The sequence below is a fragment of the Poecilia formosa genome, unplaced genomic scaffold, assembly GCF_000485575.1.
Source record: "Poecilia formosa unplaced genomic scaffold, Poecilia_formosa-5.1.2 Scaffold751, whole genome shotgun sequence".
NCBI lineage: Eukaryota > Metazoa > Chordata > Actinopteri > Cyprinodontiformes > Poeciliidae > Poecilia > Poecilia formosa.
The window spans coordinates 13,190-35,492 of NW_006800690.1; the positions used below are offsets into that span (position 1 = coordinate 13,190).

A 22,303-nucleotide genomic window follows, 5' to 3' on the forward strand; every position below is an offset into this window, starting at 1 on the left:
TTCTTATAACAAAATAGACCTGCAGAAAGAAATTACTAATAAAATATCTTACATATGCATAGCTGTATGCTCTATATATAGATTTTCCTTAGCTTTGATTGTATATCTCACAATTTTGTCGATTATCATTGTTTATTAAACTCTGAAAGCTGTGAGGCTTTGTTAATATTCTGTCCTAGAAGGAGGTTAGATGTGCCCTTTTTTTTTGAGCACCTGCCCCTTTAGTGGCCTCTGCACGGCCCTGGATGGCATAATTGTTTGACATTTCTGCTCAAGCTATTTACTGATCTGTCAGGTTTCCGATATGCGTCCGATATGACAGACTCGTTCCTACGCCCTTGCGTCCAATAATATAGTGTAAGTTGTAAGTCAGTGCCTCACCAGCAATGAACCTCACCGCACGTCACTGTAAAAAAACCCTTATGACCACCCACGTGGATAATAAGCTACCTAAGACCCACCTATTTATACCGTGAAATGCCCACATCCCAACCTGGAATTAACTAATTAAGTGAATTACTAACCAAAAACTTATTCTAAATAACAAATTAAACAAAAATTCTAATGATAAATCAACTAGAAATATAGACAAAAATAAGAATAAACTAACCTATTTTAATTCTAAGATTTAACCAAAAAATGGGAAAATAGCTCCTACAATAACTGTTTAATCACTTGAGGACTTTTATAGACTGATGAATTTTCAGTTCAAGGTGAAAATATGTTTTCTCTTTCAATCCTTCCAAAAAGTCAAACTTGTTCAATGTTTTTCTGCCTGAACGTTGAAGCTTAACCTGCTAATCTGGTCTGAAGAGGCTAACATGGAGCTGTTTTTCTGAGTAATGCTCAGACTTTAATATAAATTATTCTGACTTTATTATTATTGTCCCCTCCTGAGATGACTGACATGTTTTCCACTTCATCTCAGATTGATGGACATCAGGTGATGAAAAGACATTAAAAACTTTCCCATATTAAAGTGTAGCAACAGTTTGTTTTCTATAATCATTAATGATGTTTTTCCACCTTAACATTGTGATCATATTCAGCTTTATGCTCCTTGTTCAGTAGAGTCAGGATTATTATTCTGCTTTTTAGCTCAGAGGAAAGAAGAAAACAATCAGATATCAGAGAATATCAAAATATTATAATAATATTAGTTCTGACTGCAGATCAGGCAGAAACAGATCAGCTCTTAAAGTAGATGATTATTTTCTAACAGCTGGTTCTGATCCGTTTTTAACTGGTGGAAAGTTGAAAACGTGAAACTGCTTGGTGATCAAATCCAGGCTGGAGGTGATTAAATCAGCTGCATGACTTTATTTAATAGTTTTTATTTTATTTCCTGCAACTTCAGAAGGAAAAACATTTGTACCTGATTAAATCTCTACTAATTGCAGCCACTTTGGACAAATTATTGTATCTGATCTGGCGTAGTCAGCTGCTGCAGTACTCCTCCCCTCCACCAGAGGGAAGTAGAGACTAACGTCTAAGAAGCGGCTTGAGGAATACACATATTAAAAATATTTTAATATTTTTAGCAGAATATTTTTAACAGAAGTTTAACTATTCCTGTGTCAGTTTATGTGTGGATATGATTTATTAAAGTAGAAACTTCTGGTGTTTTAGTTCATATTTTCTGTTTTTTGTGATGTTTAAAATTTCTCATTTGATGAGCACATTATGGATGGAGTAATAAAACATTCTGAACGAGGAACTAGAATCAGACACGTGGGTGGAGATGAGGGTGGAGGAGCAAATTCAAAATACATAAACACGTACTGTAAGTGAAGTCACGCTAAACTGTTTTTATTTAGGTTTTTCCTGATTGCCTTGTTGCTTCTGACCCCTCTAAACCTAAAATCCTGTGCAGAACCTGCCTGACTTCCTGCTCTGGTCTCTTCATGCTTAGATCCATGCAGCAGATCTGCTGGACGTCATAAGGTCTGATTTCTGCTGCTCAGGTTCTGCAGAACGTTCTTCTGTTGCTCTGATCTGTTGGGTCATATCCACATATAGCATATTAAAGCAGGTCACATGGTTACTTAATGCAGAGTTTCTCTCAGCCTCTTGTTGCAGTAAAAGCTTTAGTTATGGAGTTACTCCCCTGCAGACAGAGCGTCTTCATGAAGTCATTATTGTTGCTGGTGCAGAGTGGAGGGTTTTGTTTCTGCGGGTGGAGAAGCTTTGTTAGAACAGGAAGTGGAGCTCAGCCACAAACATCAGACGCCTTTTCTCAAAAGCCATTTTGAGAAACAAACGCTGAGCCTCATTCTGGCTTCTCACCAGGAACAGAAATAACTCAGATCTTCTTATTGTGGCATTAATGTTTCTGAGACTTTGTCTCTCGTTTTGGTTTCTCTGTTTTGAGTCACCCACCCTCGACAATCAGGTTGAAGAGTTTCCTGGTTCCTCTGCCGTTGATGATCTGTCCCAGGTAAACATCAGAGTCTGCAGAGGAGAGATCATGGATGGTGAGCGAGCCGCTTCTCAGACTGAGGCCAAACCTCCTCAGCTGGTTGATCTGATCCTCTCCGATCATCAGTTTTTACATTGTAAATGACATTGTTTTAAAACTCTGACTCCACTTTTGCGTGTTGTGTGATTGAATAAAAGGCCTCTCCAAGCCGAACTCCCTCACTGAACTTCAACCCGAGTCCTCACCGGTTTAGCAAAATATTCTCTTGTCAAATGGGACGCCATCTCTCTGACAGCCCAAACCAGGAATGTAAGCAATGAAGAAATAATGCAAAGAGCAGCAGGTTACAATTCGTGGACAACAGTGTGACAAACTGATCAAAATCTTCCACTTAACCCCTATGGAAAGTTAGAACCTGTTGGATCACATCAGGTATTTCAACTTTCAAGGAAATGTGCTGTCAAAATGTGGAAAACACAAGTGGGAATTCCCCAAGCTGAATGGGTAGGAGGCTTGATAAAAGTTTGCTTCATGTCAACATGGATCTGCCCAACCCAAGGGCATAGCTGGTTTAAACCGGCATTATCTGCAGACCCCCCCAAACCCCCACCCCCGTCATCTTAATGTGAAAACTTGATAGAGATGTGTTTGTCAGATGTAAAAAGGTGTGGCGTCTCGAGTCCCAAATACTGAAAGTGGTTGCATTGGTTCCTTGTGTCACTGAAACATCCCAGTTGAACAAGAATGAGGCTCCACCTGCAAAAGTTTTTTTAGAATGAGACCAAAGAAAAGAACAGTATGTTCTATCAGAGGCAACACGTTCACTTCCTGCTGTGCTTCCTGAATCTGTGTTTTCAGGTGTTTTTAGCAACAGGTTACATGATCAGCTGGTGTGCTGTTCTGTCTTTCTGATCAATTTGCAGTTCATTGTATGCTCCGATAAAATGTGTCCCTGTGTCAATGAGCTCAATGTGCCCAGCTCTTGTGGGCATGCAGGTGAAAACTATCAGCCCAGCGTTTGCTGTCTGCACTTCTTCCTCCGGTATGGCATGTGGAGACTGCAGGGGCCAAAGACATCCAGTCCCACACTAGTGAATGGTGGAACGGCGTGGTTCTGGTCTGCTCTACCAGACATGGAGAAGCAGCATTAATAAATTTCTGAAAATGTGACAAAAGTATTTTTCACACCTCAGTAGCAGGAAATGTGAAAATATCACCTAAAATGCATAATGTAAATATTTTATTTTTTCAGAAAATATTAAGTTATAAAATGTATGCATTTATTTTATTATGTTCTCTTATATTTTTCTGAAGTTCTACAATTTTGTTTTATGTTGTTCACCTCTGAGTGGAGCATTTTGATTTCCTGGTTGTCTGTTTTTTGTCAACATTTGTATCTAAGCCAAACATGGACATAACTGGTGGGACATAAAGTGTTAATGTACTTAAGTACATTAAGTACATTTTTCACGTATCTGTACTGTTACCCTAACCCACTCCTTCCCTCCTCACCCCTTCCTCTTATCCATGGAGCTGTGGAGCTGAGCGCTCCTAAAGACATCATGCCTTGATAACATCTTATCGGACTCTGCCAGGGGCTCTGTAACATTTTTTGTGGCCCTGTGATGTCACCGCCTTCACTCATGTCTCTGTTTTGCCCCTTTGTTTTGTCTGAATGTTGCCATTTGCCCTAATGTGTCCTTATCTCTTTTTTGTTTTCGAAACGGTGGAGTACTCCCTATTTAATCCAGAAAAGGAATATTTTAGATTATCATTAATATCAGAAACTGTAGAGTTTCATCATTTAAAAATGGTAGATACTTAGCAACCCTGAACAGGAGCACTTAGTTTACATACTATAGAACATTAGATTAGTTTTATTTCCTCTTTTTTTCTTTCCTTTGGTTTGTTATTTTGTTTGTATTTCCTTTTAACTCATGTAAAGCACTTTGAATTACCTTGTTGCTGAAAATATGCTATATAAATAAAATTACCTTACTTCAGTAGATTTAATCGTGGGCACATTCAACTTTTACTCAACTACATTTTACAGTAATTATCCATACTTTCTACTTCACTACATTCCTATAAAGCTTTGCGTAACATGTTACATTCAAGTTACATCTCACTTTTTTTTATTTGTTTGTTAGTTTGAACATATTTCGCTCCAGAATTTGTCTGACTTCTAGGTAGTTTTAGTTGGGCTCTCCCTGTCCTTCCTGGATGATCCGTCCTGCTGTGTCTTTGTTAATGTCAAATGTACCTTACTCAAAGTAATATTTGTTGTGAATGACGTCAAATTTTGCGTTGCGCTACAACAAACTGCAAACATTGAAACCAATATGGACAGGACAGCACAATAAACTCGAAAACAGCCATGAACGAATGTGTCCATAAAGGTGAACAGTACAGATAAATGCCAATATAATCATTGAGGTAAGTGTCACAAATCTATGCAGCAGCCATCTGAGTTGTGGAGCCGGAGAGTTATGCGATGCACTTACAGCAAATGCAGGGCAGTAATACAGAACCTGGAGGTCGTCTGTCAATGACAAAAAAAGTTGCCTGTGTAAAGATGGCTTTATTAAAAAACCTGACAAAGTTGTATTTAGAGTTCTCCCGACAATAGTGGAAAAGACAAAAAATACACAAAAATTACTAAGGTTTTCTTTTTACATCCATCCATCCATTTTTTTCCGCTTATCCGGGGTCGGGTCACGGGGGCAGCAGCTTCAGTAAAGAGGCCCAGACTTCCCTCTCCCAGCCACTTCTTCCAGCTCCTCCAGGAACCCCAAGGCGTTCCCGAGAGACATCGTCCCTCCAGCGTGTCCTGGGTCTTCCCTCCTCCCAAAGGGACGTACCCTTATCTCAGTTGTAACAATTTTCATCATCATTGATCTCCCTTGATACAGATCCGTCTGCCTTTCCCTTGATACGACTACTGGAGATTCCGATACATTCAGAAAGTACTTTTACTTTTAATACTTTAAGTATTGTTACGACTGGCTCAAGGTCATAACAAAATGGGAGACCATGCAGGGGTTAAAGTGTAGAAAAATTAATATTTATTAACGAAAACAGTGGATTGTGGATATCAGCATCAGTGGTGTAATGCAAATGCTTGGATGTGTTGTATGAGTGCATATGGAAGTGTTGAAGTGCAAAAACAGACAAACGCAGATGTGCAAAAAGGAGGGGAGCTGAGGCCTGGCAACAAACACCACACCCATACCCAGAAGGCAGAGACAGCCAGGTTCAAATACTCTGCGCTCCACTCAACCCGATCAGCAGCACCTGTAAAGGGGAGGAGCACAAAGACAGACAACAAGACACTTGCAGTCCAGGCCCAGGGCCGTAACAGTATTTTTAAAAGCCAGTGCTTTCTTGCTTTTACTTAAGCAAAAATGTTAATGTTGTACTTTTACTAGAATATATTTTGTGTATTTATTTGTACTTTTACTTACTTACATTGTTTGAGTACTTTCTCCACCACTGATCTAAGTGAAGGATGATGAATTATGTATTTGCAAGGAATACTCTGATTGGATGAAAATGATCTGCATGTGATTGGCTGATAGTGTTTTTAACTATGCTCATAAGTGCATATAAGCACAGAGAGCTGAACTCCACCACATACTGTGAAGACTTCAAGAGGATCCAGACCTGCAGAACAAAAGCCATTTCACTTTCACTAAGTTTTGCAATCAACAAAAAACACGGTAAGAACAAAATATTTCAAAATAATAAGAGATAGTGTAGAAAAAGAGTTGAGAAGAGTTGAGCTGGTTTGAGATTCATAACTATATGAATCTAGTATCACATTATACAATTTACATGTTTCAGGTTTCTTTCAGAAAGAAGTTTGATGAAAGTGTATATGACACATTAAGTGGAATGATGTTTATTTTCTGTTCAGTTCCAAACTTTTTTCTGAAACTCATAAAATCCTTAAGGCAACATATAGCTAAAGATAGAAGATAAAATATATTTTAGTTTTGGCAATTACGTCTGCTATTCATGGGAGAAATTAATAAACCAAGCGAAGACTTATTCATTCAGCTAAATAAGTGCAATGTTCCTGTTGATTGGATTTCCAGTTTATAAAGAACCAGTCAACAACGAGTGAGGAAAAAAAATAAAGCAGGAGCAAAGAGAGAAAAAAACAACTTTTTCCAAGTACCAAATGCCTTGAGGTATTTCTGTTTTTAAACAGAAATTCACACTGCTTCTGGAACTAGCTCACATCTCACAGCCATCAATAAAGTTATACTGAACTCTTAATGATAGACTTATCTATTTTTATTTTCTGTGAAAGCATAACTGTGACCACAGTGTGAGCTGTTGTCCTGGTTATTGCCATATTCCAAGCCTACAAGCAGATGGCGTTTTCCCAGTTTTATGTTTTCCAAGGAACTTACAGCAGCATGGTGATACGATGCTAAAATAGAAAGACATCAACAATGGTGTTAGAGATGCAGGGAAAGTAAAAACGGTCACAGCTACTTTTTAATTTTTCTTGGAAACTGCAGTTACACTGCTGAATTTTGAGAATTGCATGAGTGAAGGTTTAAACACCTCTGAATGACTGCCAATGGAGATTCAATAATTGCTCAAACATTCATAAAAGAATCAAAGCAATACTCTAGATATGGTTTAGATCAGTGGTCCCCAACCCGCGGCCCAGTACCAACTGGTCCGTGGACCAATCGGTACCGGGCCGCGCAACAAATATTTAATTTCCGTTTTATGCATTTGAGTCGGGAGGATCTTTTATTTTGAAAATCCTTTAACCGGATTCTCTCGCCAACTCTGAGCCCACAAGCAGCAAAATGAGTAAGAAACAGATCAGATGTCTAAAGTTTCTCTGCAAAGGGGAAAAGGCCCAGAAGAGACAGGAGGATGGATTTATCCCGGACCGGTAGGTGAGTCAAACATTACAAGCCTCTCTGTGTAACATGCGGCGACCGGCTGCTAATGAGGCAATGAAGCTTCAACCTGCTTCACCATGTAGAAACCAGGGATATGTAAACGTTACCATAGCGACCAGAGTCAGAGCGTTTGGGCGAGAGGAGATGAGTAGAGCTGTGAGTCTTAAGTCTGGTTTAGACGGAAAGATTTAAGGATGTCGGCCGATTCTCCAAACCTCTGTGACCACAGAGCTGATAAAAGTCCAACAGGTTCGATCGGTTCGTGTTCAGCCTCAAGGCAGGAGCAACACGAACCGATTCCAGAGGATAATCCAGTAAAACCCCCAACATAGGAGGAATTTAGAATAACCAAACAGTGATTATTACTATGTAGAAGCAATAGTGATAGTTTGGAGTCATTTTAAGAGATAAAAGACGTAACAAAAAGAAAAGGCGGGGGATAAAAGACGACGGGAACAGCTGCTCTATTTGCTGCACTATGGTTTGGAGGTTAATGTGTTTTTTCATAGTTAACATTTTTAACTGAATAAACATAATAATGACCTTTAGATTTAATAACATTTTCACATATCTCCGATATCCACCGGACTCTCAGTTGCTGATATGTCAGCTGTTTGGGATTCCCCTCTGTTCTGACGTCACCGCGCTCTCTGATTGGCTACCGGTCACATTCAACAGGCTGTATTCTCGTTCCCTTTCAGGGAAAACCCCACAGGCTGCGATTTAGGATTTAGCGGGAACGTCAACATTAACATTCAACCCCCCCCCCCCGGCCCCCTGGGCCGCAGCAAAATTCTCCAAGTCTTGACCGGTCCGCGATAATAAAAAAGTTGGGGACCAATGGTCTAAGGCACACAGGTTCAGTTATGCATGGATTTAAAACATCTGAGACAGTTTCACAATTATATAAAAAAGTTTTTATTAAATTCTTTTTAAAAATGTTCTTTTTAAAACAATTTTTAAGAATGAAACAAAATAAATCAAAGAAAATAGAAAAGCTGCAGCAGCTGAGGTTACCGGCCGGAGGGGGCGCTATGGTGACGACATCCAAACACAGCAAACCAAAAAAACCTTTAACACCAGACGCAGTGAGACACCCCAAACTAAAGAATCACAGCACGCAGACGAGGAAGACACCGTCACCACACCAACACCTCCACCGGACCTCAGGAACTGCAAGCAAAGAAAAAACTGTTAACTAACAATCTTAAAACAAAGAATATCAGCCCAGACTAAATAAAGAACAAAAAAAGGCTGTAAACAAAATAAGTACAAGAAATAGAAATCAGACAAGACAAATTAAAACATCAGGACCCGGTGTGGCCCTCTTGTCACGCCACAGTGGGAGGCGAAATGGGCGCGCCGCTGCCACACCCCAAACCTCGCTTCAATGAGGGTGGATAACGCCGCCGCAGTCCAACTTACTGTGCAGAAATCCGGGAGATGAATGTAGACAGAGCAGAACAGATCCGGGAAACGAACACCGACAGAGCAGCAATGGTCCAACTGTGGGGGACCTATAAAAAGATTAGTCACCATTTTAAATAAAACTAAAAGAAACTGGAGCTTAGATGAGTGTTAATTTCTTACCTGCTGATCCACAAAACATGCACACACACTCGCAGACCGAGGAAGAGAAGGAACGCAGCGCAGTGGCGTTTTACCTACGATCACACTTCAGTTTAGATTTTCTGACCAAGATCAGCTAAAGTGCAGGGAGAGAGAACACCTACCACCAGAACATCAGCACAGCATGCACCAGCCAGCGATTTGTTGCTTTCCGCTGCCAGAGTCCCCCGGAGCAAGCCACACAGTGGGAGCACAAAGAGACACCTGAATGAACGCCGCAGCTCCTTTATATACACCAGTGGTCCCCAACCCCCGGTCCGTGGACCGGTACCGGTCCGTGGACCAATTGGTACCGGGCCGCGCAAGAAATAATTAAATATTTCTGTTTCATGTATTTGAGTCTGGAGGATCTTTTATTTTTAAAATTCTTTAACCGGATTCTTTCAGTTACTTGCGCGCCAACATTGAGCCCACAAGCAGCAAAATGAGTAAGAAACAGATCAGATGTCTAAAGTTTCTCTGCAAAGGGGAAAAGGCCCAGAAGAGACAGGAGGATGGATNCAGCGGAAGTGCCAGTACGAGGTGCCGAGGTCAGCCGAAGTCAGCCGAACGCAGTGGCAACACTGGCAGCTAGTCCCGAAAGCAGTGGCACTTGTGGCAGGTGTCACACCTGCCACAAGTGCCATTAGTAGGTGCGGTGTCACGATTTGCGCTCGGCCCTGCTGTTATATACACCACACCCACCTCAAGAACCGGAACTTCTCACCTGGAAACTATTTGTGGAATTATGTATGTTTCTATACTACTACATTAACATTTTTAACTGAATAAACATATATAATAATAAACATATAATTATGATCTTTACACATAATAATAAACATTTCCACATATCATCTCCGATATCCACCAGACTCAGTTGCGCAATATGTCAGCTGTTTGGGATTCCCGTCTATTCTGACGTCACCGCGCTTTCTGATTGGCTGTCACATTCAACTGTTTGCGTCCTTGTTCCCAGTCAGGGAAAACCCCACAGGCTGCGACACAAAAGCCAAGACAACCCAAATCGGGTATATTCAGGATTTAGCGGGCCGCAGCAAAATTTTCCGAGTCTTGACCGGTCCTCGGTAATAAAAAAGGTTGGGGACCACTGCTGATAGGTATTTTTCTAGAACCTACATAAAAGAACCACAGACAACGTATATGAATTTTATGGCGAAGCTTTTGCAAAAGGAGAAGACTCCGCCAACTGCTCCTCCGAGCCGTTCACAGAGCATTCTGCTCTCCTTCCGCGTGAGCCCCTGTTTTATTGTCAAAGCAGAGAAAACAAACGGCCACAGGGAGCAGCCAGGAAAAACACACACAGGTCGTAAAACATTTCACCCAAACAACTAGCAACCCAGTTCCAGGTGTGATATCTGATCTACGGTCTGAGATCCCGGTTCAAATCTCGGTCAAACTGTCAACCAAGAGGGAGGATAAACAAGAGACAAAATACGACTGCTCACAGGCAGTTCCTAGGTTAGGGGGTATTCTGGTTGATAAGAAGGTACCTGTGGACACGTAATTTAAGGTCTGGGAACTCAGAGTTAACTGTTTCACATGAAGATGAACAGGCAGTCCTGACCTCCAGGTCAGTTCATACACACACTAAAGAAGAGAACACTTTAAACTGAAAGTCACAATAATCTATAGAACATTAGACTGAATATGAACTAAAGTAACAACAAAATGATAATACTAAAACATCTCTATCAACTGCTGTAACCAACTTCATCACCAGACTCCATACAAAAGCTGAAAGCTGTTCTATAGAAGGTAACTGTCAGCAGTCCTCAGAGCAAACAAGATTAAATCCACTGACTTTGTCATTGACTGGGGTCAACAAACACACAATGTTCATGTGTGTTTTTGTGTAACTAAATATGTTTATCCTATTTGGTCCAATTGAGAACCAATAAAATACCCAAGTAGGCTAAAAAGACCCGAGTGGTGGGTTTAGTCAATGCATAGATGAAATTTGAGTTTGGGGGAGAAAGGTACAAAAAGTGAGAAAATGTTTTGAAGAGGTAACAGATGTGAACACAGAGGAAGTTTTGAGTGGGAGCAAAGAATGAGAGTTGAGCTGGTTTGAGACTGAAAGAAGGAATCCTGACCCATAACCATGAATGACTTTGTTCACACAGGAGACATGGCAGCTGATCAAATAGTAGTTCCTGCTCTTGGTCGACCTTTCACCTTGGGGATGCTCTATGACGCCCGGAAAGAACAAATTGTCCCAGGTAAGTTTAGACATAACATCACATTTACATTTGGACCCATTTCTGAAATACATTTACTTCTAATTGGTGTTTCTTGTTAAATTTCAGTTTGGTGGTATATATTATCAGAATATTTTCATGTCTTATAGGTGTCACTATTTGGGATGAAGAAAATTTACAAGCGATGACTAAAAAGTGTGATCAGCATAGCAGTGATTTTCAAATCACTAAATTTAATTCACTGGAAGAGAAAACCTCTCTGCTTGACATGAATGCTTCCATAAAGGCCAGCTTCATGGGAGGCCTGATTGATGTTGAAGGATCTGCAAAGTTTCTGAATGACAGGAAGCAATCCTTCCATCAGAGCAGAGTAACTTTTCAGTACAACGCCACAACCATCTTTGAGCAGCTGATGTTGTCAGCTGCTGACATTAGAAAGAACCAGCAGTTAAGTAATTTGGTCAGAAGTTCAGCTACTCACCTGGTAACAGGAATCCTTCATGGAGCAACAGCTTTCTTTGTGTTTGACAGCGAGGCATCAGACGTTAGCAGCGTTCAGGATCTTGAAGGCAGCATGCAGGCTGTGATCAAGTTGATTCCCTCATTTAATGTTGAAGGGAAAGTTGATATAAAACTCACTGACAGTGAAAAATCTGTGTGTGATAAAATGACCTGCAAGTTTTACGGTGACTTCCTCCTGGAAAGCAACCCTGCAACATTCGAAGAGGCAGTGAAATCTTACACAGAGCTCCCAAAATTCCTGATAGACAAGAAGGAAAATGGCGTGCCAGTTAAAGTTTGGATGATGCCTCTGAAGAATTTGACCCCATCAGCTGCTAGGGTGATGGCTGACATCAGTCCTGATACTGTAGGAAAAATTCAAGATGCTCTGGAAGCGATGGACCAACTGAAAATAAGATGCAACAAGTGCCTGGAAGACAGATATCATTTCCCTTCAATTCATGAAAAATTGAACAGTTTCAAACATAGTTGTGATGAAAATATAACAAAACTTCAAGACATGTTGGCAGAAAATATACCCCCCATTAGGGCAGGTGAGAAACCAGAGGAGGAGCTGCTGAAGTTAACCGATGACAAGGAGAAGCCTCCGTTCAATATCAAGGAACTGAAGGAGCGGATGAAGAATATTGAAAGAGAAGTCGTGGTAATCAGATCCTGTGAAGAGATGATGAAGGAAGCAAAGATTATAACAAGTACAGCAGAGCTGGATGAAGAGATTTTTAATCCTGAAGTAGATGAAGTTCTCTGCTTCGTTTTCACCTCCTTAGAAACCAAAGACTCGCCTCCTAAGGAAAACAAACCTGCCTGGTACTACGACAACAAGCTGATAGCCAAAGCAAGAGAAAAAGCCAGGATGTTGGGGGATCTTGCAAGAGCTCTGAAGAGCAGCAGCAGGTACAGATGTGTTGTGGCAGAAATCAGTGATCCACAGCATGAAGGAGCAACGATTTACCACTACAGGCAGAACGAACTCCTCAGCAAGGATTTCAACAAACCCGAAGTTCCTGATGTGGAGAAGATTACAGCAAGAAGAGATTTAATCTGGTGTAAGTTATTAATTATGTCTTTTACTTACAAACATGTCTATTTCTAACTTCTGCAGTCTGGAAGTTTTACTTTCTGCTTTCCCTCAATTTATGCTAAATGAAATGGTTTAAAATATTTCTGACCATCTTCATCTATAGAGTTGACAGAAAATTTGAGATCAAAAGAAAAATTTAGAAATTCAGAATTTCTAAACAAAAATCCATGACATGAATAAAATGTAATCATTGTTAAATTCCTGCTGGTAAAATAAAACTAATCATGAATCAATAATATGTTGATAAAAACTAGAGGTCCATGATGACACTAAATTTTAATGACAGTTGAACTTAGAAGCCCCAAAAAAACAGGCTGGTGGCAACAATGGAGGATCTCATAATAAGTGGAAAGACCTCATATTTCTGTGAGGGGGAATTATACCAGGGTGGTCATTTCTGTTCATTTCAAACTGTAACAGAAATGCTAACTTAGGAACACTCAGAAACTGAAACCATGATTAACAGAATTCACAAAGAGACAAAGAAACCAATATAACATGAGCATGAATGAAGATCCAAACCAAAACGGTGGCAACAAAACTACAAAACAAAAAAAAAACAGAAAGTGAGAGAACATCCAGACAGAAAGAGTTCAGGTCAGAAAGAAATACTTAACATTTTAGAAGCACAAGCATCTTAAAATTAAAGAATAAACTAACTATGGCAAGAACAGAGGAACAAATGTTGCACCTGAAGTCGATGATGTGACGACAGCAGCAGTTCATCCTGCAGTCGGTGGGTTGTTGGTTTGAGCCCTGCTCCATCCGCCTCCGTCATTATATAATTGAGACACTTCACTCTCCTTGTCTGCTGGTGGTGATCAGAGGGACCAGCAGGTGGCGCCACTGCATGGCAGATTTGCCTCCGTCAGACTGTCAGGGCAGCTGTGGCTACTAACCATCAGCATGTGAATGGAAACGACTGATTTAATGTAAAGTGTCTGAGTGTCCCAACAAAGCACTAGATGAGTCTGATGTCAGTTCATACCCAGTTAATTATATCAAGTCATTTTAACATCCTCTTTCAAACTTTAGATCATGTCTTTCCTCAACATTCACTGTGACACAAATTTAAATTCAGACCGTAAATAGTTTCTAAAATAAGTTTAATTTTACATTGTCTAGAGTTTCTCTAGTGCTATTCTTAGCTTTTGTGCCTTTTTGGTGCAGCAAAAAGATCTGATTAGTAGAACCTCAAAGAAAACAATAACTTTTTCATTCCCTTTCTATTATTATGAATAAAAAGCCAACTGACATTGAGGTGAGGTGTTGCTTCTCTTGCACTAATTGATCAGGATTCTAATCATCTTTTCATCAGTTGTTTTTCATACTAACTTTATGGATAGACTAACCAACTCATAGACTCTGATGATAATCAGCTGCTTCTCTCCTCATCAGATGCTACTGAACTCACCCTGGATCCAGACACAGCACACCCAAACGTTACTCTTCAAGGAAAAACAGCAACACATGGAAATGAGGAACAGCCATACCCTGATCTTCCTCAGAGGTTTGATCAAAACTTCCAGGTTTTCTGCAAAGAGAAGTTGGATGGGCAGCATTACTGGGAGGTGGAGTGGAGTCTCGACAACACCGCAAATGTTGGTGCTGCTGTTTGCTATGGAAGTATGAAGCGCAAAGGTTTTTCTGAAGCTACTACAATAGGGGCTAATGCAGAGAGCTGGATATTTGGATATGCGTACAGGAACAGTGGAGAGGTAAGAATTGCTTCTTTCTTCAGAAATCATGAAAATAAATTAGAAAATATAGACGTTCCTATGACAGGCTGCCCCCGTGTGGGACTTTTTCTGGATTGGATAAAAGGCTCGCTCTCCATCTACATCGTTACAGGCGAACAGCTGAGCCACATTTATACTTTCAAAGAAACGACTTTCTCTGAGGCCGTTTATCCTGCATTAGAAGTCTGGAATGAAAATAACTTTGCCCGCCTTTGTTTTTGAATTCTGTGGTACAAGATTATGAATAGATTGAACTATTAACAAAATAAGAAATATTAATTCTTAGCTCTTCTCTGTAAGAAATGACCAAAAAAGTGTTCAAATATGGAAATGAGCTAGAATTACAAATTATTGATCAAAGTAAATAAGGTTCATATAGGAGAGTATAGCGCCTTTAATAACCCGTTTAATGAACGGAGGAAAACATTTATGCAGTTTCATAAATAAATCTAAATGTAACCATGTACTAACTAAAGGAGTGAACTACTAACCACTAATTATATGATTTTACTTTATGATCTTTTCACTAAAAATGGATGGTTTTAAATTAATTAATTTTAAGATTTTGTTCAAAACTCCTCACAGTTTGCAAAAAGGAAATACGTTTCTGGAATCCTTTATGTAAAAACATTCATTGTCCACATATCTCTTTTATGATGGAACATTATTCAGTTTTATTTTGATATTTTGTTAATAGGTGCTGGGTTACAAAAATGTTTGGTTTTTCTTGATTTATAATCTAATATTTTGATCTCAGGGTTGTTGGCATTGATTGATTATGGATAAAAGCAAAAATAATTTTTCTTGCTTCTTAGGATTTGCTAAAACATCGTTTGAAACTAAAACATCGTTTGAAATTATGTTCAGATTTTTATATTTGATTAAAATACAGTATGTCATTTTATGTTTTCTTATATTAGTCACTTTTATGTTTCATTGGTTTGCTGTTTTAGTTGCTTTGAAATAAAATGTGCTCAGAATTAGTTTAAATGTTTTTAAACACTTGCAGTCGGACAAGCTTTTCAAAAAAACATTTTTCTGAAATAAAATATTGTACAAACATCTATTTTTCTTAAGTTTGAGTTAAAAACAAAGTCTGAAAATCACCAAACTGTTTAAAAGGATGAGTCACTAAAACTGATGTGAAAGATTTCAAGGAACAGAAAACAGTTTATCTGTAAATGTTTTACTGAAACTTATAAAGAAAAGTCCTGGTGTGTTCGCTAGGGGGCGCTAAAGCACAACTGTTTACAATGAAATGATTTCAGATTGAACCATGTTAATGTTCATTTATTGTAATTTACTGATTACACATAATAAATTTATTGGGCTTTTGGGAAACAGTTTGATGTCTCAGAGTTTTTATTTCTGTTACTGATTTTCTGGACACAACTAGTGAAAACAGGAGATAAAAACAAAACGTTTCGGATTAGAATATTACATCAAACCAATGAAAATATTTGAATAAAGAAATATGGGCTTAGTGAAAAGTAGACTGAATACCAAGTGTGGGTAGTGAAATCCCAATCGATGAATCATAATTTGTATTGACACACGGAGCATAAAATCAGCCAAGAAAAGCATTCAGACTTTACTTATTTTATTAACTTTCAGCGCTGAAAGGAGACGCTTTACCATTACATCCAAGAAGAGTTTCTAAAAAAGTCTGTGCAGCGTCTGAGGAGGAGAAAGAGGAGGGCAGCTGATTATATGGACTGAAGACACTCCCTGAAATCACACCATGTCTCTGTGGCCTGATAAGTTTCTGTTTCTCTGAGAAATGGACCTTGGTGTCTAACAGAATCAAAATGTAACTCTTTACTATGGACCTTTGTCTAACAGCGTGTGACTCTTTCTCAGCCTGGTAAAGCATCTCAACATTCAGAATATGAAATGAGTGAAGTGTTAGGAGGGTATAATTTTCATCTTTAAAGTAAAAATCAAAGTATCACAAGTTATATTGACTAAATTGTTAGAGTGAATCAAAATGTGAATTCAATAAAATGTTAGGGTGATATTTCAAAACTTAAAATGCAAAAATTAATAGTGTTAGGTTAATATTTTAAAATGAATAAAATGTAAAATGAGTTTCTAAAATGCAAAATCAATAAAATGCTAGATAATATGCAAGATTTGATAAGCCCAAAATGAATGAAATAATGAGTAAATGTGAAATAGTACTTAAAATAGGAAACCCAGGCAAAGAAATGTTAAGGTAATAGTGAAGAAGTTAATATGCTATGAAAGGATGCAAAGTTAACAGATGGGAAGAAATGTTAAGGGCACAGAATATAAAACAAGCACATTTTACCAATGAAGTAAATTAGCATCACAGGCAGTACAATCAAAACCTAAAGATATTAAAAAACTAACATTATTAAACGTTTAAGATGCCGTATAAGTAAAATGTAATGATACTAGTAAAATCAAATGAGTAAGTAACCATAAAAATGCAGTAAGATTGAATTGTAATGAGATCAATGAAATTGAATCAGATCAGTTTTTGCTATAGCAAGACCTGTCCTCTGGACATTAAACATGTCTCAAACATGCGTGAAAGAATCAAAGCAACACTGCAGGTGTGTTTTTGATGAGGGAAAAACACTAAAACATGATATGAAGCTGAAAAAAGTTGATTTTATGTGACGCTGCCCCTTTAAATAAACCCAGACTCTTTGATGTTTCTGAAAACCTTCATCTTCCTCACAGCTGAACACGGAGCAGCTTCGGCTCGGCTCTGCAGAACCGGGTCTGTGGTTGTGGTCGACGTGCTAACGTCTCTTTTACCTGATGAGCCGAGTCGGTTTCAGGTTTGACCTCAAAGTTTTCCTCACGTCATTCAGAGAAGAGCTGCTCAGGTTTCACACCTAAACACCGAGCATCTGAAGAAAAGCTTCTCCTCTCAACAGAGACCTGCAGGTGGAAACTATCAGAGTGGTTACTTTATTCAACAATAAAATGGATCTGAGAAGAAACAGGAAGCAGAAATTATATATAACCATAAAAATATGAAGCAGTTTGAAAATATGACAGAAACTTCATCATCTGACCAACATGGAGGCTCAGATTCAGTGTCTGAATCTTTTCTCTACTTTAGTCTGAAGATCATTTTCTGCACCTTCAGCTTCATCCGGCTGCATGTTGGTGAAATAATTATGATATAATTTCATGTCATAATATGAACTCAGACATCAAACCACAATCTGAACCTGTGAACATGAAGGCAGGAGGCTCCAGACACTGGTTGAAGTTTAGACCGCTGCGTTTGAAATGTGATGAACTGAAACTAAAACTGTGAAAGTAAAATTAAAGCAGCAGAATCAGCAGCAGAAAATGAATTTATTCATTTAACTCTGACGTTTCCTCCTCCAGATCAGTTCTGGTTTCTCCATCCTGACCAGCTGCTGGGATCTGATCTGATTATTTCTCTGTTCTGACTTTTTCTGCTCCACAGATTAAATAAACTCATCATGAATAAAGTCAGTTTGCTGCGTCTGAACTCACTGATCACCTTTATGCAAATATGATATCTAAGCAAATCATGTTGTGAGCCAACAGGTCAAAGTTCAACATGTGACTCTATATGATGATTATTATTAACTTCTGTTTTATGGTTTATCTTTTTTAAACGTCCCCCTGCCTCCAGTCTGGCTCCAGCTCTGCTGCTCGGTAAACACAGAGCTCTGCTCTCATCACCTCCAACCGACTTCCAGTTATAAATGAGGAACTCGCCTTTAACCAAACGACAGTTAAACAATGAAGCTTTCAGCAAACGGGAACAGGAAGCCTTTTGTTCTGCAACAATATATAAAAAAGCAACATGACATTAAATATATTCTGAAATATTTAAATCATTAGAAACTAGTTTTCATACATATACATATAACTGACGAAGCAACTTCATCTCTGATCCAGTCAAATCAGCAAATTTAAAACATTCATCAAAGCCAAGATCTGCGTTTTCAGCAATAAACTGGAAAACAGGAAGAGAAGATTTACTGTCATGAAGAGAAGTTATGATGGTCAGAGGGGAAGAGCAGATCCAAACACACAGAGAGCTCTGGGAGAAAAGAGCTAAAATATGAAGATAACAGCAGGTCCAAGAGGAAAGAATGACGGTCGGATCTCTGCAGAACAGAGAACAGAGAACCCTAACCTCTAACCCCTAACCCTACCCTGCTGATCAATGGACCTGATTAGAAAACAAGACAAGAGGAAGACAGGCTGAGGAAGAGAAATGAACTGAAACACGAACAAGGACGACTGAAGGAAGAATAACTAGACAAAATACAAAGATGAAAAAAATATAAATCCAGAGAAAAACCAAGATCCTGACAGACATCATTAAAAAACTGGAAAAAGATGTAAAAAGTGAAACTAAGATTATAATGCTAAGAAATACCTGAAAGATGAAAAACACAAAACAAAATGTTGAACAAAAGGTAAAAAACCGACACCTCAGTGTTAATATCAGGATTCAACGTCCACAGAGAGAAAATGTGAGCAGAACGTTTCGGTCATCAGTAAGTCTGGATGGTCTCCTGGTTCCGGCCGACCCGCCGTCGATCCCGTCTGTCTGTCCAGATCATCAAACCTCAGATCTGAAACATCACATCCAAACTCAGACCTGCTGCTCTGTAGATCTGCCTCAGATCGTCTGGCAGCATCATGCTGATGGAGGCGGCCTGCCGTTCCTGTCCGTCCCCATGACGACGGACAGGAACGGATTCAGTCTCTGGATGTAAATAATGATTTATTTTCTATTATTAGTCATTTTAATAAATCCAGGTTATTTCAGCTGCTGCTGCTTCACTGCTTTCATTATTTCTGAGGATCGTGATAAAATATTTTGACCTTTTTTCTCCTTAAATCATGGTTTTTCTTTCATGTTTCTCTTATCTAGCAGGTTCAACAATAATCATCTGTTTTTTGCTGAATTTTATTTCCTTTGGTTCTGTCACGTTAAATGAACCGACTTCTCCAGTTTCAGTTTTAAGGAGGAAAAGTCACCCTGAACTCAGAGACGTTTATTGACACTGAAAACAGAATCATGATGACTTTGAGAAATGGAAAATAAAAACATGAGAAACACCAGAAGCTTCTTTCTTTAGTGATGTTATAAAGCAGAACTAAAGGAAATCATGTGCAGAACCTGCCCGTCTTCCTGGTTCAGCTCTTGCAGTTTGTTCTTTACTCATATTCTGGGCAGAACTTACTTCTGGTGTTACTCTGATCTGTTGGGTCATATCTCACTTCACATATAATGTCAGTCACTGCTTTGCATGTCTTAAAGCAGGTCACATGGTTTGTTACTACTTCCCTTAATGCAGAGTTTCTCTCAGCCTCTTGTTGCAATAAAAGCTTTAGTTAAGGAGTTACTCCCCTGCAGACAGAGTCTTCATGAAGTCATTACTGTTGCCGGTGCAGAGTGGAGGGTTTTGTTTCTGCGGGCAGAGAAGCTTTGTTAGAACAGGAAGTGGAGCTCAGCCACAAACATCAAGCAGGAACAAACAGACTGTCTGTTTCCACTGGACTGTAACTCAACATGTCTGTCAGCTTGATGCTGTGAGCTTTGATACAATACAATGAAACCAGCTGTACATGTTCTACGTCATGATTACATGTTTGTGATGAAGAGTTTTGGTTCAGACTCAGGAAGAGTCAGACTGAAGTGACTCAGTGTGACGCTAAAGAGGAAAACCTTCTGTAACTCTGCTCTGAGTTTACCTGACTGTCAGGTGGGAAAACGGATTGATACATAAAACAGAGACTGGACCAGGATCAGCTCCAGGAGGAACCTGATGGTCTTAAAATTCAGTTTTATACTTCTCTCCTCTTTCAATGAATCGTCTTGAACCAAAACCCTGGAGAACCAGCCGGCCTGCCTGCAGGTTCATGTTTCTGCCTTCATGCCTTTCAGCTCCTGTGGATGATTTCAGACATGTAGACACACGTCTGCTCAGGTATTCATGCCATTGTGGGGCTGAACAAAGCCCCTTGTGGTTGTGGTTGGTTTTGCAAACATCTGAGGTTTTTCATGGTACTGAACTACTTCAGGTCACCAGGAAGAAACGATTCATGTTGAAAAACTTCAGTCTCATCTGAAAATGCTGGACATGAGAATCGAGTCGGTCCGTTCACCTGTTTACTGAGGACCTTTGGTTGGTCAACAAACACCCTGCTGTCCTTCTGCTGGACCAAGCATTAAATTATTAACCTCATAACATTATGACCACCCACCCATCTGCTGATTTACTGCCTCTGAATATTGTTACTCAGTGAATCAATGCAGTTTGAAGCAACTGACTGGTTTCCTCATTACCTCAGAATGAGGAGGGAAGCGAATCTTAGTGACTGAATAATGGGTCCAGATCGGACTGGTCCCAATGCTTAGTGAAAAACAACCAATCAGAGCCAGGAGGAGGGGCTTAACGCTATCAACCATCCTTATGTTCATGCTACTAGATGTGCTTATACATGAGAAACAATTTACTGTTACAATGAAACCATTTATCCACCATAATCTGTGGCCATGCTAACTAGCATTAGCGTTCACGGCAGACGGCTGAATGGAAGAGAATCTGTTCCCAGATTATCTGCAACATGGTGGCGATTTATAAAACACGTAAGAAACATATTCTGTTTAAATGTCACATGCTGCAGCTTTAAGGAGAATCTGGAAGTGAAACTTTCAGTTGTTCTATTTTCATATCAGATAAAATTTACAAGGCAAAGTAAATATTTGCATGTCGTATTTGAATATTTGCATCAGTTAAAGTTTAAACTGGCAGGGTGTGATGGAGACATGTTGAAGTTTAATAAATCATAAGTTCCATCACTGCCGTTTCTCTTTGAGCACTTTGAACATATTTAACTTAGTTTAGAGCCAAAATCTGTAAATTATTTTTATATTTGTAATTGTTTATATTAGTTTGGTAACTTTTAAACCTTCCCATTAATTTAAATGTTTAAGAACATTCTGGGTGATGACAGGAGGAATTTGTCAAATAATTTCTTTAGCCAGTTTTTGAACTTGATGTTTCAGATTAAATTAACTTTTGTTTTCAACTGTTGTAAGAGACTTTTAGTTGTTGTTTTGTCTACATTGTTGTAAGTATATATATATTTTCAAACAGTGAAGGAATAAACCCACCCACAGCCTTTCTTGGTCATTTTTGGTTTAAGAACCAAATAAAATCTCTGCAGCTGGAAGGAATCAGGTCAGCTGATTTTCATCCAGGCCAGTTTGGATTTTTGTTGCTGACACTTCCTGACTTTTTAAATCATTTTCCTCCATGTTGACCGTTCTCCACCTCCCTCCGTCTCTCCATCTCTTCAGGTTTAGATGTTAACCAGCCAACTCCAACACAAAATAACACAACGAAGTAACAAACTGGTTCCTCTATCAGACCATCGATCTGCTGCTGGCCGCGCCTCCAGCAGGAACAGGAAACTCACGTTTTCTCCTTAACCTTTATTTATTTTCGGCCATCCAGATAAAACCTTAAACGTATCAATGTTATCGTCCTTTACAGAGTAATTAATGGGGCCTTCAGACCGACTGGAGAGTATTTACAGAGTTTAATGGATTCTTCCAGGAAGAGCTGCACCCAGGATAAAAATGCTTCATCAATCTACAGTGGAAACAGCAGTGATGGAAAGTTGGCCTGATCTCAGCAGAGCTCTCAGCTCGCTGCTTCGCTTCAGGCTGAACAAGACAGAACCAGCTCTGAGCTCTCAGCTCGTTTCTGTTGGTTCTGATCCGTGAAGCTCAGTGGAGCTGC

At 39.3% G+C, this 22,303-nt stretch overlaps 1 protein-coding gene and 1 long non-coding RNA gene across 5 annotated transcripts in view; one reads left to right on the plus strand and one right to left on the minus strand.

The window, feature by feature from the left end:
* Positions 1-9,163, minus strand: part of LOC107834756 (uncharacterized) — an 18,924-nt gene extending 9,761 nt beyond the window's left edge. Inside the window, exons 1-2 of the long non-coding RNA XR_001660574.1 lie at positions 8,813-9,163; positions 2,444-2,451 (exon numbers count right to left, since the gene is read on the minus strand). This is a non-coding gene — a long non-coding RNA (uncharacterized LOC107834756). The remainder of the gene's footprint in view (positions 1-2,443; positions 2,452-8,812) is intronic.
* On the plus strand, positions 6,036-17,997 carry LOC103131377 (stonustoxin subunit beta-like). Of its 4 annotated transcripts, none has more exons than XM_007543000.2 (5): positions 6,036-6,138; positions 11,103-11,198; positions 11,327-12,745; positions 14,179-14,498; positions 17,229-17,997. In XM_007543000.2, the coding sequence occupies exons 2-5, from the start codon at positions 11,108-11,110 to the stop codon at positions 17,292-17,294; spliced, it is 1,896 nt and encodes a 631-aa protein (XP_007543062.1). In that variant the 5' UTR covers positions 6,036-6,138; positions 11,103-11,107; the 3' UTR covers positions 17,295-17,997. The 4 variants fall into 4 exon arrangements, with proteins under 4 accessions (XP_007543062.1, XP_007543065.1, XP_007543063.1 ...); XM_007543003.2 differs by lacking the exon at positions 17,229-17,997 and adding an exon at positions 14,632-14,741; XM_007543001.2 differs by lacking the exon at positions 17,229-17,997 and adding an exon at positions 14,566-14,691.
* The last annotated feature ends 4,306 nt before the right edge of the window (positions 17,998-22,303 follow it).